This window comes from Takifugu flavidus, chromosome 11 (assembly GCF_003711565.1).
Source record: "Takifugu flavidus isolate HTHZ2018 chromosome 11, ASM371156v2, whole genome shotgun sequence".
Taxonomy (NCBI): domain Eukaryota; kingdom Metazoa; phylum Chordata; class Actinopteri; order Tetraodontiformes; family Tetraodontidae; genus Takifugu; species Takifugu flavidus.
Genome location: NC_079530.1, coordinates 9734633 through 9748795, shown reverse-complemented (window position 1 = coordinate 9748795; position 14163 = coordinate 9734633). Strand labels below are relative to the sequence as shown.

Below are 14163 nucleotides of genomic sequence, written 5' to 3'. Positions count from 1 at the left end.
CATTACTGCGACCACTGGGTCATGAGTGAGTTATAGCTCAGCATTTGTACTGTTTTAGTTGAGAAACTACCTAATTCATCACTAAGAGACCTGAGGCTGGGTTTTGGGAAAGCGAGCGCTGCTGCATACACCACAGGTTCTGTCCAGTGTTGCAGGAAGACATTTAAACCCACTCTGAACCAAAATATAAATGCGGCACTTTTGTCTTTGCTCCCATTTTAATGAGCTGAATTCAAAGAAGACGAGGACTTTTTCAATGTACACAAAAGGCCTATTTCTCTCTCTATTTCTCTCTCTCTCTCGCTCTTTGTTAGTGAGCATGAGATAATCCATCCACCCCACCGGTGGGGCATAGCAAGATGCTGATCAGACAGCATGACAGGTGAGCATCAGGCTGCCCACAATAAAAGGCTGCGATAAGTTTTACTGTATTGGGTCGTGCAGGGTGGGGGGTAGGGGGGACCAGTCAGTATCTGATGCCTCACACAGTGTAACACATCCCCTTAGAGTTGATCAGGTTGTTGATGGTGGAATGTTGCTCCTCTTCATTGTCTGTGTGAAGCCGTTGGATATTGGCAAGAACTGGAACACGCTGATGTAAATGCCGATCCAGAACATCCCGAACAGGCTCTGTGGAGACATGTTCGGGATGTCTGCTGGAAGTCTGCAGGAACTGGGACGTTTTCAGCTTCCGGGTGTTGTGTGAAGATCTTCGCAAGACGGGGCCGTAGACGATCATGAGCTGTGTTCATTGTCATACGCCTGCCTGTACCATAACCAAACCACCACCCTGGGCCGCTGGACCAACAATGAGCAAACCCCTCTCCCACATGATGCCATACACCCTGTTTGCCATCTGGCCTGTACAGAGAAAACCGGGATTCATCCATGAAGAGTACGAGAGTGCCAGACCCAGCTGAATGTGAGCATTTGTCCACTCGCATCGGTTACACCAAGACCCTGACGAGGACGACGAGCGTGCAAACGAGCTTCCCTCAGACGGTCTCTGACAGTTTGTGCGGGACGTCTGTGGTTATACAAACCCACTGCTGTAGCAGCTGTCTGAGCGGCTGCTCGCACGTGATCTCGGAGGTGAAGTTGCTGGATGTGGAGGTCCTGGGCTGGTGGCGTTGGATGCACGGCCAAATTCTCTGAAAGGCTTTGGTAGAGAAATGAGCATTCAATTCACAGGCAACATCTCTGGTGGATCTCCCTGCGGTCCTCGTGCCAACCGCAGGCTCCCTCACAACTGCCGACATCCGCGGCTGTGCTGTGTGATAAAACTGCACATTCTTTAAATGCGGGCAGCCTGAGGCTCACCTGCACAATAATCAGGCTCTCTGGTCAGCATCTTGATATGCTACAACTGTGAGCTGGATAGATTATCTCAGCAAAGGAGGGGCGCAGACAGATTTGAGACAGATTTCTGAATGTTATTTGGGAGAAATGGGCCCTTTGGAGACATCGATGAGTTCAGCTCGTGAAAAGTGGGAGCAAAAACCAAAGTGTTGCGTTTGGAGAGGCTTTTTTTTGGTGGTGCATTTTGAGCATGGTTTGGTTTTAACACTGGTTTCCAATTTAGCTCCCTGTTTCTGTCTGCTGCACCAGTGACACAGTTCCATCGGCTCTTTATCCATTAATAACTGCTGCAGCTGAGACCTATTCTGCTGAAACCCGAGAGATCCTTGTTCTGCTACCTGAGCCGTGCCTCTAAGGATGGGGGGGAGGGACAGGAGAGGTAACCAGTCACCGTGAGCTGGGTGCCTGGAGGACTAAACTCATATGAATATGGCCCCGGGTGCTGCTCTGCACTGCAGAGATCTCTCGAGGCTTTCCTTTGCCAGTATAATTAAACTAAGGCAGGAATTAGCAAGTAAATAACAAGATCCAGCAGAGTCACCGAGGTCAACATTATACCAGTGGAAATAGCTTTAATGTGTGCAGAGCAAAGGTAACTCTGGCATTTCAGTGAGCCGTTGGCTCACATTGTCGTTTGGGTGGGGGTATAGACCCTGAGAGCCTTGGAAGCTGATCCCATGTCGGCTGAGAAAGGCTGAAACTCTCTGCTGCTCAGTGCTGGAGTGCAGAAGGTTCCAGAGGGTCTCTGCCGACAGAGGGGGGCAATTTCCTTAACCAGATGGAGCAACATTTGACGGATTAACATTTCAGGTAAGAGGTCTTCGGCCTTCTTCTACATTTTCACATTACAAAATCGCATAATCACAACTGAGGAAAAGCATAGCAAACTCCATTTTTAAACGTAAATAATGGCTAAATTACGGTCAGGGCTGTTTAGATTAAATATCTACAAATGGTTAGGGCCTCAAATATGTTTTCCTGCTGCGCATTTAACCAGATTAAGCCCATGTGACCACATTCCAGTCACCCCATTTAGGACTCCAACAGCAAGCCTGACTTAGTCTGACTCAAAATCTACCAGAAACCCATGTTTGATACTTGTAGCAGTACTTTAAATGTATCCCTCCGTTGAGGGGATGAGGAATGTTATACACCAGCATGTATAATAGGTTTCAACAGCAGCAGCAGCCTGGGAGCTCCCTCGGTGAGTGTTGCTTCAACAAAGGCTGTAGTGATGGGTTTATCTCTCACATGCCCACTGCTCTGCACACCCCGTCTGTTTCCTAACCAACGGTGGGTCCCATGGCCTCATTCTCTATTCCTGGCACCGTCAGGAGCACAAAGGTTTAGACACTCGCCGGTTTTCATGCGTGCAACAATGAGCAAGCGGTCACGTCAGCCAAGTACACCCTGCTCTGTTAGCTTCTCTCACAGGTGGATGCTTCTGTTTGCTTTGTAAGGTTACTGTTGCCTACATGCTAAAATGCAGCGCCAACACAGAGGTTCTAAATGCATCTGGTTGCCTCCAGATCCATCGCAGAGCTATTTTAATTGCAGATTGCGAATGCTGTTTCTCTAAAAACACTAAATCTCCAATTGGAAGGAAAAAGGAGCTGAACCGGAACATAGAGAGCTCTGCTTCATTGTTGTCGCTCCAGCCCGCATCCCTGCCTCATGTGACTCACCTCCAAGTCTCACACAGGGTAAACATAATTACTTTCCCTGAATTATATGCCCACCATCACTTCAGCAAGCATCTTAATCGGGCGAAGACATGACTTCAATTTGCGGGGTCTCTCTGTGACATCGCGAGGCCTTGCAATTGTTTGCTCAGAAAACCTATTCCGGCATAAATTCTGCTTCTGTTTATGAGCCTCTGAGCCTTTAATTTAACGTTTATTTTGATAATAGCTACATTAGATTTGATGTTATACACGGGCTGAATTAAGAGGAGGGCACTCAGGGTCCATAAACCTTTCCCTATGTCTTCACAAACAATGAACACACACACTTAAGCTGTTGTCCGCGTTAAGGAATGTGCCAAGCGGGCGAGAGAGATAACTGTGTTAGGGGAGCCGTTGCCAGCTGAGAGGCAGGCTGGGGCATTTTTATGTTGCCTTGTTTTTTGCTGATAAGTGGAAATGAGCATTAGCACGCGATAAATTAAAGGATGATTAAGTGAACTGAAAAGCGCTGCATTCAAGTATCAGTGGAACGACTTTACTCACAAGGTCGTGATGGCGAGGGAAGGTTTTTTTAATTGCGCTATCATTTAAAGGAGTTTGTCTTCGAAGCTGCACCTTTACTTTACTGTTGATGTTTTTGTCAACGGCAAAAACTATAAAATAGTCAATCCTGCAAACGCGTCATGGGAGAGAATCCTTCCTCCCCTTGCAAGAGGCTGCTTATTGTTCCTGATGTTTTCCTCCGGACATTCTGAAAGTCATATGCAGATGTTTTGCCCACAGGTGCTTCCCATCACTGTCATCTCAACAGCGACTGATGAAGAGCCCGGAGCAGGGGTGCAGATAAAGTGCCCAGCGCCGCCTCACACCAGCTTTTATCTTTGTGTGTTCAATCTTGCTCGGTTTAGTTGGAGTTACAGAATCCTTCCGCTTGCCCACTGATGTGAGACGCTTCCCTCCTCTGTCCTGTCTCTTTTTTTTTCGCAGTCCTCCAGTGATTAATGCCTCACTGCACAGGAATGTCCTGTCATGGGTTGTCTGCCAGGGGCAGCGGCAGAAAGGGAGTGTGTACCTTGGTGCAATAACACACTCAATCTACTGCTGGGATGCAGATAGGGGACGCACCTGAGACATTTAGGGCAGCGGCTGTTCCAGAGGTAGTGGGAGAAGGTCCCAACGAAACCTTTCGTTCCATCTGTCCAGCAGCACGGGAGGTTCAACCATCATGGGAGTCCATCCATCCCGACACAGCATGTGAGGGTGTCACCTACTCCTCGACCACCACCTCCTCCATGTCCAGGGTTTCAAACCCTCAGCCAGATGATGGCGCGGCGCTGAGAGATGGAGAGAAGGGAGGTCGAGCCGAGCGACACGGACTGATGGACGCAGAGGGTGACGGCAAACCAGGCGTGCACGTCCGCTCTTTCGTGGACAGGTCCTCACAGAGATCCCACTGGTCCTGCGTCCACATTGAGGTGCCGCTGATGTTCAATAGCGCCACTCTGTTTTTGGACAAGTCCCTTTTGATTTCCATCATTGAATTAGAGGACAGGACTGTGGGAGAACCTGCTTTATTCAGGTCCACCCTGTTCATCCGCCTCGGGGCTTCACCCAGAAACCAACCCACCAAAAGAGGCCAAGGTCGCGGAGGACAAGCTGCTTCGCCGGGCCACCAGTCTGGAGGCTGCGCAGTCCAACAAGCGGTGCCTGCTTGTTATGGTACAGGGGGGGCCGCTGATTCAGATCCACAGCTCCACGGCAACCCTTTGGGATTATTGTCATTCCGGAGGCCAGAGCCCTCAAACACACAAACTGGGTGGCTGAAGGAGAATGCAGATGAGTTCCGGCACAAGCCGCTAACATCCAATCTTGACCCAGGTATGAATTTCATCACTTCCCCTCAGAAATGGCAGCCCAAATTAATTTGCATTCCTCCCAGTTTTCCGTCTGTGATTGCAACGCGCACATTTCGGAGATGCTGCGTTGATATATGTGGTTGCAGGGTGGTCCAGGGGAGGGCTGGGGGTTGCTTGATCACGCCTCGGAGTTTTTTGATTTATATTGTATCTCAGGCACGTCCAGAAACACACCCATTAACTATACTGTTGAAAATAAATCCCAGCTGACACAAACACATTTACACACTTTGCTTTTGACTTTAGAATAAATTTGTCATCCTCGGACATAAATCATATGGATATGAAATATAGATGGGACACTGTCACAGAATAATAACCAGCCCCAGGGGACAGCTCTGCATCTTTCCCCCTCCGAATGCTATCCTAGCGTAGCGATCTGCCACACTTCATGTTAAGGTATAGCTGATCACGCAGGAGGTCACTGCTGATATGATTCGTGAAGCTGGAGTTTAAAAATTAAACAAATCAAGGGTTTAGGGACGTTACTGCACTTCCTGTTGTACCCCAATTCCCAAACTACCCCTGGGCCCCCGCATTCTGTTCCACCTGACACGTTCCCCAAAACAGCTCTTTTTCTAAAGGAAATTGAACACATCTACCTGCATGCTACAGAATTTCTGCCTTGTTACATTTAAAACAGATACGCTCATATAGTGCTTTTACATCAAAGCATTCTGCACATTTCACTGCAAAACACATGCACGTGACCAACTGTGCACATGTACCGATCCTGGAATTCGACAACTCTTAAATTATGCCGCTGCCTGAAGCCATTTCCTAGTCTCACCAACAGATTTCCACTGCAACAGGTTGTCTCAGACTCCCCATTACCGCTCTGCTGCAGTGCTCTTAAAATACTACATATTAAATATTAACAGTTTTACTCGATTCAAAATGTTTTTGCATTTATTTTTTTGGCACGATAGTGTACCTTAATTTTCTGGCGGTAGTGAATGTAGCAGTTTGGTTTCCTGGACCAACCATGTGATGCCTTCATGGACAGTAGCCCTGCCTGGGTATTGAGTGAGGATACTTATCTCACTCCAGATATGAGGTTACAGGAGCAGGACGGGTGCCCCGTAATCCTTTGCATTATTTATAGGCAACACCTAAACTCCTTCCTGGCTGTGCTCTGACACAAGGTGAAGCGACAGTGATGTGTTTCTAGAGCTATTACAATGAAAGGTAATAAGAACGAAGCATAAAAAGATCTTTTTCATGCAAATTTCTCACACATTGATTCTGTCCCGCTGCCTCTCTGAAGCTCAGTCCCTGATGTGGAGAAAACAAGCAGCGAGGGAAAAGATGGAGGATCTACATGACTGCAGGAGAGAGCCTCAGGAATGTGCAACTTTGGAAAATACCTGTTGCGGGCACGGCTCCCTGACAGGAAAGACAAAATATGAGGGCCTCAGTCTTAAAGTAGGAGTCAGTTTTATGCTAATTTACTCTCATAGTTGTATAACTATGCATCAGGTCACATGATTAATATTCAAATGTTAGAGTGGAACCAGTCACCCTCTCAATTAGCTATAACACAGTTTTGAATTGTTGATTTTCAAACAGTTAGAATTTTCCGTCACTCTTCCTGTTTTCTTTCTCTGTTCCCCCGCAGTCGCTCTGCAGTAGCTAAGAGTGTAACGCTGTGTTTAGTTGTGACCAGTAGAACACAAGAGTAGCTCCTCTAGTGTGTGTTTAGCATGCTGCTTTTCATGAGATCTGGTGACAGGACGCCTCTTAAAACCAAAAGGGCTCCAAAAGTAACAGGTTTTTACCCAGTTATTGTAACACATTTACTGTTAGGCTGCAGCAATGAAGCTCCCGTGAGGTTCTTGAAGCTCTCAGAAGCAGATTCCCCTGGTGAGTGTAGCTCTCACCTTCATCCCCACCAAAGCGAGGTATCGAACATCAAACCTCAGTGCTATATCTCCCGCATCGTATCAGGGCTGTCCGAGGTTAATCAATACATTGAGGATGTTTTTAGTGAATTTTTAAAACAAAAACAAAAACGTCAAGACTTTCCAGCCTACCAGTATGGCTCTTATTGCCCCTCCAGGAGGCTTTAGAGCTCTTCAGGCCAGACTTTATCAGCCGATCTCAGGGTCGGGTAAGGAAGATGGAGCAGAGAGCCTTGAGGCGCAGAGCTTTGAGAGGAACCAAGCCAGACTCAGTACACGCAGACCTGGAGAAAACGTGCAGACAAAGGAGGAAGTGCACAACACCAGATCCACTCAGTGGTAGGTTGAATACAAACCAGGTTTGGTATTTACAGTACATAAGTCATGGTTAATGTTGTGCATTTCTCAAACTACTCCCTCTAGTGGCCAATAATTTTATTGCGGCTAAAAATAACTAAACGCTTATCAGATTTATTTTTCTGAAAGACACATTAACAAACAGACATGACTTGATGGAACACAGTCTTCTTTGAATGCATTACTCTTCTTTCTGCTGCCTGTAGAGATTTGATTAGGTTTTTCTTTGCAGATGTTGCATTCTCTATCAGAATTACACTTCTATAGGTCGCCTGTCCCACGCTTAGATCTGAGTCCTTTATGTGGATTGTTCAAATGAAAAGAAGAAAAAAAAGTTCTGCTCATCCCCTTTCTCATTTCAAATGCACCTAACTGAGCTTGGCTGCCATCTGCTTTTCAAGTTTTGACTGGTTTCAAAATAATCAAGTTGTAAGCCCCCCCCGGGCTGGGACCAGATTTTGGCTACAACTACTGGCTACAGTGGCTGATAAAGTTAAAACCAGCCTGCCACTGTCTCCATGCAGAAACTGGTTAAAATTCATAGCACACACATCTGCAAGGCTCCTCAGCTCAGGTGAAAGAGGTGCAGAAATGGCTTTATTAAGTAATATCAGCATTTAAAAGCTTTCACTTTAACTCCCCGGTCCATAATAAATATAATTAGAGTGCATTTGCATTAAAAGAGGGAACGAGAGGAGATCGTGTGCGTCAGAATGAGAACTTTAGAAATCCAGCCACACTACCTCGGTTTCTTTTTAAATTCCTTGTTGTTGGCTAATTCCTCAAAATCTAATCATGACAGGATGCACCAAAAGACAAAAAGCCCAAGATCAAACAAACTCTCCCAGAGTAGGTTACTGGAAATATGCCAGTGTTGTGCTGCTTGCAACAGATTCAAACTGACTTACATTAAAATTTGCCCCAAAACTCCTCTACTCAGAGTGTGTGTGTGTGTGTGTGTGTGTGTGTGTGTGTGTGTGTGTGTGTGTGTGTGTGTGTGTGTGTGTGTCTTGAAAAGTGAAAGATTAGACAGGCCTCAGTGTGCATTTAACATATTCAAAAGTCATTTACATATTAATTCTCACTTGTTATTCGTGTGTGTGTCCTAGATAACCTTTTCAAGCCCAGGGAGAGGTCTATATCAGGCCGAGAGATGCAGCTGAGGTCCAGGCGGTGAGTCCTCCCTGGTTCCCTCTGCCTTGCTGGTTCTTTCTTTTCTTTGCTCTTTTTTGCCAGTTTTTTGTGCGCATTCATCACACCTGTTTGTCAGATCTGACACTCACTGCGGACAAACACAACACTGCATATTCACTTCATATTGCACGGATCCCCTGGACGTCTAGCGTACGGATGACACCAACTTATTGCTTCTTTTTCTTATCAGGAAAGGCGCCTGATCAAATGATGGCTGCCCATTGTGGTTTCTTTTTTGTTTAAAAAACACCCTCTGAGCTGTAGTATCTCGCAGCAAATCACCCCTGAGTTGTGGGAGTAAAAAGGGAGAGAATGTGAGGAGAGTTTATCTGTGGATCTTGATTTTCTGTGCCAGCTCTGGTCCGCTTCAACAACAAAGCTTGTCTATCTGTTGGCTCGGCCACCTTCAGGCTTGTGACATCATATTCCCGCCCCAGATTTTCTCTTTCAATTTGTCACTGTAGGATCTACAACAAGCTGCCAGAGGTGACAAAGAAAAAGGAGGATGAGAAAAAGAGGGCTGTATCGCAAACCAACAGACGGCGAGTCCAGGTCTTTAAAAAGGTAGATCTGCAGCATATCTCTCTTGCAAATCCCAGGTCAAAACAAGAATTATCTTGAGAACCATACAATCAAAATTAAATGTAATGGTCTTAACAGAATTCTGAACATTGTGAACCAAAAGGAAATAATGGAGATATTGAAGTTATAATTTTATTACGAACCAAAACCGTAATTCAACATTTGTCCAGCAGATGTCACTGTTTGACAATTAAAACTATGTTTGCTTGGTCACAACCAAACACTTAAAAAGCGTGTCAAAAATATATCTCTAATAAATTTTTACATTGTTTAATTCTGTTTTTTAACAACTATTTTCCCTATTAAAATTATATGAAACACTCATCACATCAATATTCAACTCTTAGTCACAAACAAGGTCATTTTTATTGTTTTTCAGAGTGTGATGGCGTTGTGAAAAACAAACCTTCTACAGTCATGACTCAAACTTAAGTCCTACTGACATGATGCATGCATAGTTTCACAGTCTCTCTATATATGCCCTCTAGCTGGGAGCCTTGGCTAAAAAAATGATGTATTTAGGACGTGCATTGTCAGACAGGTCCATTAAACTTCACTTGTACACAGCTCGCATGAAAAATGTGCAGTGATTCATGACCATTTTTAGATAAAAGTGTGTGTGTGTGTGTGTGTGTGTGTGTGTGTGTGTGTGTGTGTGTGTGTGTGTGTGTGTGTGTGTGTGTGTGTGTGTGTGTACTCCCTTAGTTCTTGATCAATTTTTCATTCTCAACAAAAGGGTGAGTCTGCAGTAAATCACTCCTGTGTGTTTACGCAGACAGGAAGCAACTGTAAAGAACTGTGCGAGTGGAATATCCTCCTGTCAGAGGAAACTTTATTTTCCTGACGGTGGGTGATGCCAGCGTGACCCCGCCACCCCTCGAATGAAGTTATTAGCCGTGCTGAACCACAGTGAGATGGGGGAAAAAGGAAGAGGTTCTCTCTCGATAGACGCTGAGCTGAGAGTTCTGAGTCCCTGACGCACATATCTAGTTTAAGTCCCCGAGGCAACTAAATGAGGAAGGACAGACCATTTCAGGGGAAAAGAGAGCACCTGCTCAGCAGGACATTTGGGCAAAATGCAGGTTAGCTTCATCACCACGTCTGGACTCTGGCAACTCAGGTGTGACTATGATAGACATGGAGGCCAATTTAAGAGCAGGAGTTGGCCTCCGCAGCGGCTGAGAGATGTGATATCAGACTCTGGACACCCTTTGATCATTTTTGGGGAAATCAATCAAATGTAGGTGATTAATCGGTGGTAATTCTATTTTTATCCTTTTACAGAGAATACTGGACCAGATTCTGCAAAGAAGTTAACCCCCGATGCTAATCAATGCCATATTTATGACTACCAAAGCACGTGGTCTGTTAAAGATCTGCTTGTATCCTCCTTAAGACTTTCTCATGTTTCTAAATAGAGCTTTTCTGCTCATAGACACTGAAACATTGCAATAAATTACTGAGTCAGTGTTTGTTGCCTGCTATTTGTTTCCCTGGTCACCATAAAAGTGATTTCCCAATGCCTTCCATAAATATAGTTTACTGCCTCATTTCCTAATGGTTGTATATGATATATGCAATCCTATTTTTCCTGATTTGTCTCAAAATTAAATAAAAGATTTCCAAAGATATTCGGTGTGAAAATGACCATGTTCTTGGAAATTGAGTCTTGGTGCACTGAGCAAAGCACCTTGAGCTTGTCATTGGTTTGGCTCTAAAGGTGTTTATACAGTGGCAGAGGGGGCGACCACGTGTCGCCATCGACATCATCTCTGCCTCGAGGACTCTGCAACCTTCCATCCGGAACACCCGAATTCCAAGCTAAACGGACTCAGGAGACACGGGGCGGCGGTGAAAGGGGCCTTTGTCCAAGGATGACATTGTAATAAGAGACTGTTTTGAGCATTGCATGGGAGCAGCGGTGCATTTCTAGCAAAGGTGAATGACATCCCAGTGGTGATGCAGCAGGGCCTGCTGGGAGAACCGGAGAAGGACCGGACATCCTGGGTGAGCACGCGTGGTGTTTTCAGTTGGAACCTGAATATTTCCTGGTTAAATCTTGAATTTGGGCCTGCAGCTCTCATTCAGTCACCAAGATTAAAAAAATAAAAAAAAAAAACATGACGCAGCAAGCAAAATCTTTAACCGCTGACTGCCGAAAGAGAATAATTTGAGTGGAAGAACCGTTCTTCAGCCATGTCGGCACATTCCAGGTGATGTGCTCAGGCTGTCGGGGAGCGAGCATAAAGCTGTCTATCAGCAGGACGGTTCTTATCAGCGCGAGTCGCCTGTGCGACTGTATCACACTGCAGCATGATGTGGACAATGTGCACGGGGGCCATTGGACTTGTTTTCCAATGGCCTCAATTGACTGGAACACATTAAACACCCTACTGATATGATGAATGAGGAACAGTATCTGAGCCTGCAGGGCTGACTGTATAATTAGCTATGGAGCTTTGTGGCTATTCCCCCACCATGGCTCCATTGAGCAACAGTCAGTCTGGACAGGAACATTCTGCTTTTAATGCAACAACCCTTGATTTGAAATCTCAGAATGAAGACAAAACGAGCATTGTGGGGTGAAAATGACTCTGCGCTCAGGACATCTGTCAGGGAAAAAAAGGTTGCTGCAGAAGCCAACAAAACACAGGTGGGGACATTTGAGGACTGAGACAAAGAGACTGAAGCGGAAGGCAATTCCAGCTTTGTTCCAGCATTGTTCTTCTCAATCAGTCCTCTCTTGGCTTGTAATAAATGCATAATTGTTATAATGTAATTGAATTGACAATTGCCTTTGTTTGTTTGTTTTTAATCATTTGTTAGTTACATGAATGAATCTGTGCATGTGAATTATGGATGTTATTGTGCATTCTACACTAATGAACTCATGCATACGTCTATTTATGTTCATGTTTCTGCAAATAGAGGATGTGAGGAACACATTCTATTGCTTTACAAATGGACCGACGGTTTTGCTGCTGGAGAAAAGCTGCAGATCGAACCGGATTAACCTCTTGACTTCTGATTGGTTCTGATTCACAGCAGCTGCCGACTTCAGGCAAACAGAGCTGGTTTGGTTCATCTGGGCGAAAAAACGCAGCATTGGTGGCCCTTCTAAATACAAGAAAAGCCTTTAGAATCAGCCTTGGTGGGATGTTAAACACACCTATGCTGAATATGCAGGTATGTTTTTGAATGTCTGCGCTTCTATTCACACACGCAACCCTTCGCTGCAAAACTTTCCCTCAAATGCGCCATGCGGGAATTCAAACGTCATACACGTCTCAGGCGGCTTTGCCGGCAAAGGCAATACAAGGTGAATGAGTGCTGCATGCAGGACGACTCGCGCGGCTTCTGTGACATGCGTGAATACAGCAGAAGATGGATTGGAGCGATCGGAACGGGTCCGGCTTTAGGACCCAGCGGAACGCGAGGCGCACATGGTGAACCTTGGCTGTGGCAGACAGGGGAGATGGTCACGGGCTTCTCCTTTCTCCCACCATCCTCCCGTTCTGTCTGCTCTACCTCTGTGTCATGAGCAGCCCATCCGCGCTGAGGGACACCGATCTAACTTTCAGGATTGTGCCTTTCCCCCCCGCCTCTTCCAGCCTTTGGCCTCCGCCGCACATCTGCCGTGGAGGGAAGAAAAGTTTTTGACAGCTTCGCCGCCGATGATGACAGCCTGGTGCGCCTCGGCGGACTTTTGCTGCTGAAGCGCTCCCGTGCGCCGGCCGTGCGCGTTTCTTGACAAGGATATCCATCCTGTCACCCCATCCGGGTGAGGTGTCTGCACCCGTCGCGCAGAATAGATCGGATCTTCTCCCCTTCCGAGCCCGGGCATGATGACAACCTGGAGGCGGCGGAAGAACTTTATTTTTCTGGTTTTCGCTCTCCGCGTCTGGGGCTGGTCCTCTGCATCGGGAAATGCTGATGGCACGGCCCCCGCGGCACATGAGGGTAAGAAGGCCACCTCTAGAACCACTATGATGATTTCCATTAGCCACTGCTTCATTTGTATGTTGCCAACTGGTTTGTGTGGTTGGAGAGATTGTGGGATCAACAGATGGAGAAGCTCAGTTTTAACTGGGATGTTTTATTGCAGCACAAACAAACCCCTCCACCCTCTTTAAATAAATTACCTGAATGGGACAGTTTTCCATATCTCAGCACGTTTCCCAGACAGCCTTTTTTCGACCGTCCCCCTCATGCACGCTCCAGTTTGGAAATTGCACACTGCCCCAGAGTTAGAGACCGGCTCGGATGGAACAATGGAGGGAAGCAGACAGATAAGACTGGGAAGAGTCAGCGTCCTCTGGAGGATGCAAGCAAACAGGATGTTGTTGTGCAGCTGAATTTGACTTAAATCAATGAGCTAGTATGTGTTCATGTGACCGAGCGTGTGGCTGGAGGACGTAATTGGTGCATGTTTGTGTGAGAAAGGATTTGTGTTATTAACAGTGAGTCACAAATCACAGAAAATGTTTTTGCTGTATTAATCATCCGAGTGTGGAGTCAGTGAAGCTTTCAGGGGTGCTCCAATACAAATGAAGGGGCTAAAACCAGCTTTAATCATGTGAAGTGAAATGGAACAACTTCTTTTGATGTCGCCAGAATATTAACCAGCGCTTTCCTGCCTCGGCAGAAAGTGCTGCAGTCTTTTATTATGTAGTTTGCAAGTCGGAGTGAAGACGGGGAAGTGTTCCTGGAGGCGCGCTCTGCCTCAGCTTCCCTGCACACGTTGTGCGGGTCGGTTAATTAAAGTGGAAATGGCTTTAAGAACAAACAGTAAGGAAAAAAAACTCCAAAAAGGCAGAGTGCAAATTGCTTTTGTGTTGTAGCTTCCGTGCTGTCACAGCAACATTAGATGGGTGATGGATTTATTTTTTTTAAAAAGGATTTGACACCACAAATCTCTTTAATGATGCTAATGTTCCCCCCTGTTTGCTGTAGATGGTGATGTCTCCCAGATGAAGCTAAAGACATTCATGGAAAGACTCGTACCTGGTTCCTGTGTCATCACCTGTTTGCCTTTTTTTCTTGCCTGTCAGCCTGAGAACCGTGATGTAAACGATCACCTGACTCGTAACTGGGGACAACGTCATCATTGTTTGTCTTAATAGACTTTGACACCAACCTTCAGCTCGTGCTGCCTAAAATAACCCCCAT

General features: G+C 46.0%; 2 protein-coding genes across 6 annotated transcripts in view; both read left to right on the top strand.

Moving 5' to 3' along the window:
* The first annotated feature begins 1784 nt into the window (after positions 1-1784).
* Positions 1785-10625, top strand: LOC130533538 (uncharacterized). Of its 4 annotated transcripts, XM_057047040.1 has the most exons (8): positions 1785-2169; positions 3828-3927; positions 4032-4922; positions 6228-6385; positions 7020-7200; positions 8328-8391; positions 8877-8976; positions 9770-10264. In XM_057047040.1, the coding sequence occupies exons 3-8, from the start codon at positions 4151-4153 to the stop codon at positions 9836-9838; spliced, it is 1344 nt and encodes a 447-aa protein (XP_056903020.1). In that variant the 5' UTR covers positions 1785-2169; positions 3828-3927; positions 4032-4150; the 3' UTR covers positions 9839-10264. The 4 variants fall into 4 exon arrangements, with proteins under 4 accessions (XP_056903020.1, XP_056903021.1, XP_056903019.1 ...); XM_057047041.1 differs by lacking the exon at positions 3828-3927; XM_057047039.1 differs by having other exon boundaries at positions 3828-4922.
* A 1461-nt stretch (positions 10626-12086) lies between these two features.
* The window catches only part of adam12b (ADAM metallopeptidase domain 12b), a 46697-nt gene continuing 44620 nt past the window's right edge, over positions 12087-14163 (top strand). Inside the window, exon 1 of one of the 2 annotated variants that reach the window (XM_057047036.1) lies at positions 12087-12954. In XM_057047036.1, the coding sequence (XP_056903016.1) occupies positions 12837-12954 (118 nt within the window). In that variant the 5' untranslated portion in view covers positions 12087-12836. The remainder of the gene's footprint in view (positions 12955-14163) is intronic. The other variant, XM_057047037.1, reaches the window with a different exon arrangement.

What these genes read in the sequence shown, in the direction of transcription:
- LOC130533538 (XM_057047041.1), top strand. Translation starts at nt 4,151, where the DNA reads ATGCAGATAGGGGACGCACCTGAGACATTTAGGGCAGCGGCTGTTCCA. An exon ending in AACATCCAATCTTGACCCAG is followed by an intron (nt 4,923 to 6,227) that starts GTATGAATTTCA and finishes GCCTCTCTGAAG; the next exon opens with CTCAGTCCCTGATGTGGAGA. An exon ending in ATGAGGGCCTCAGTCTTAAA is followed by an intron (nt 6,386 to 7,019) that starts GTAGGAGTCAGT and finishes TTGCCCCTCCAG; the next exon opens with GAGGCTTTAGAGCTCTTCAG.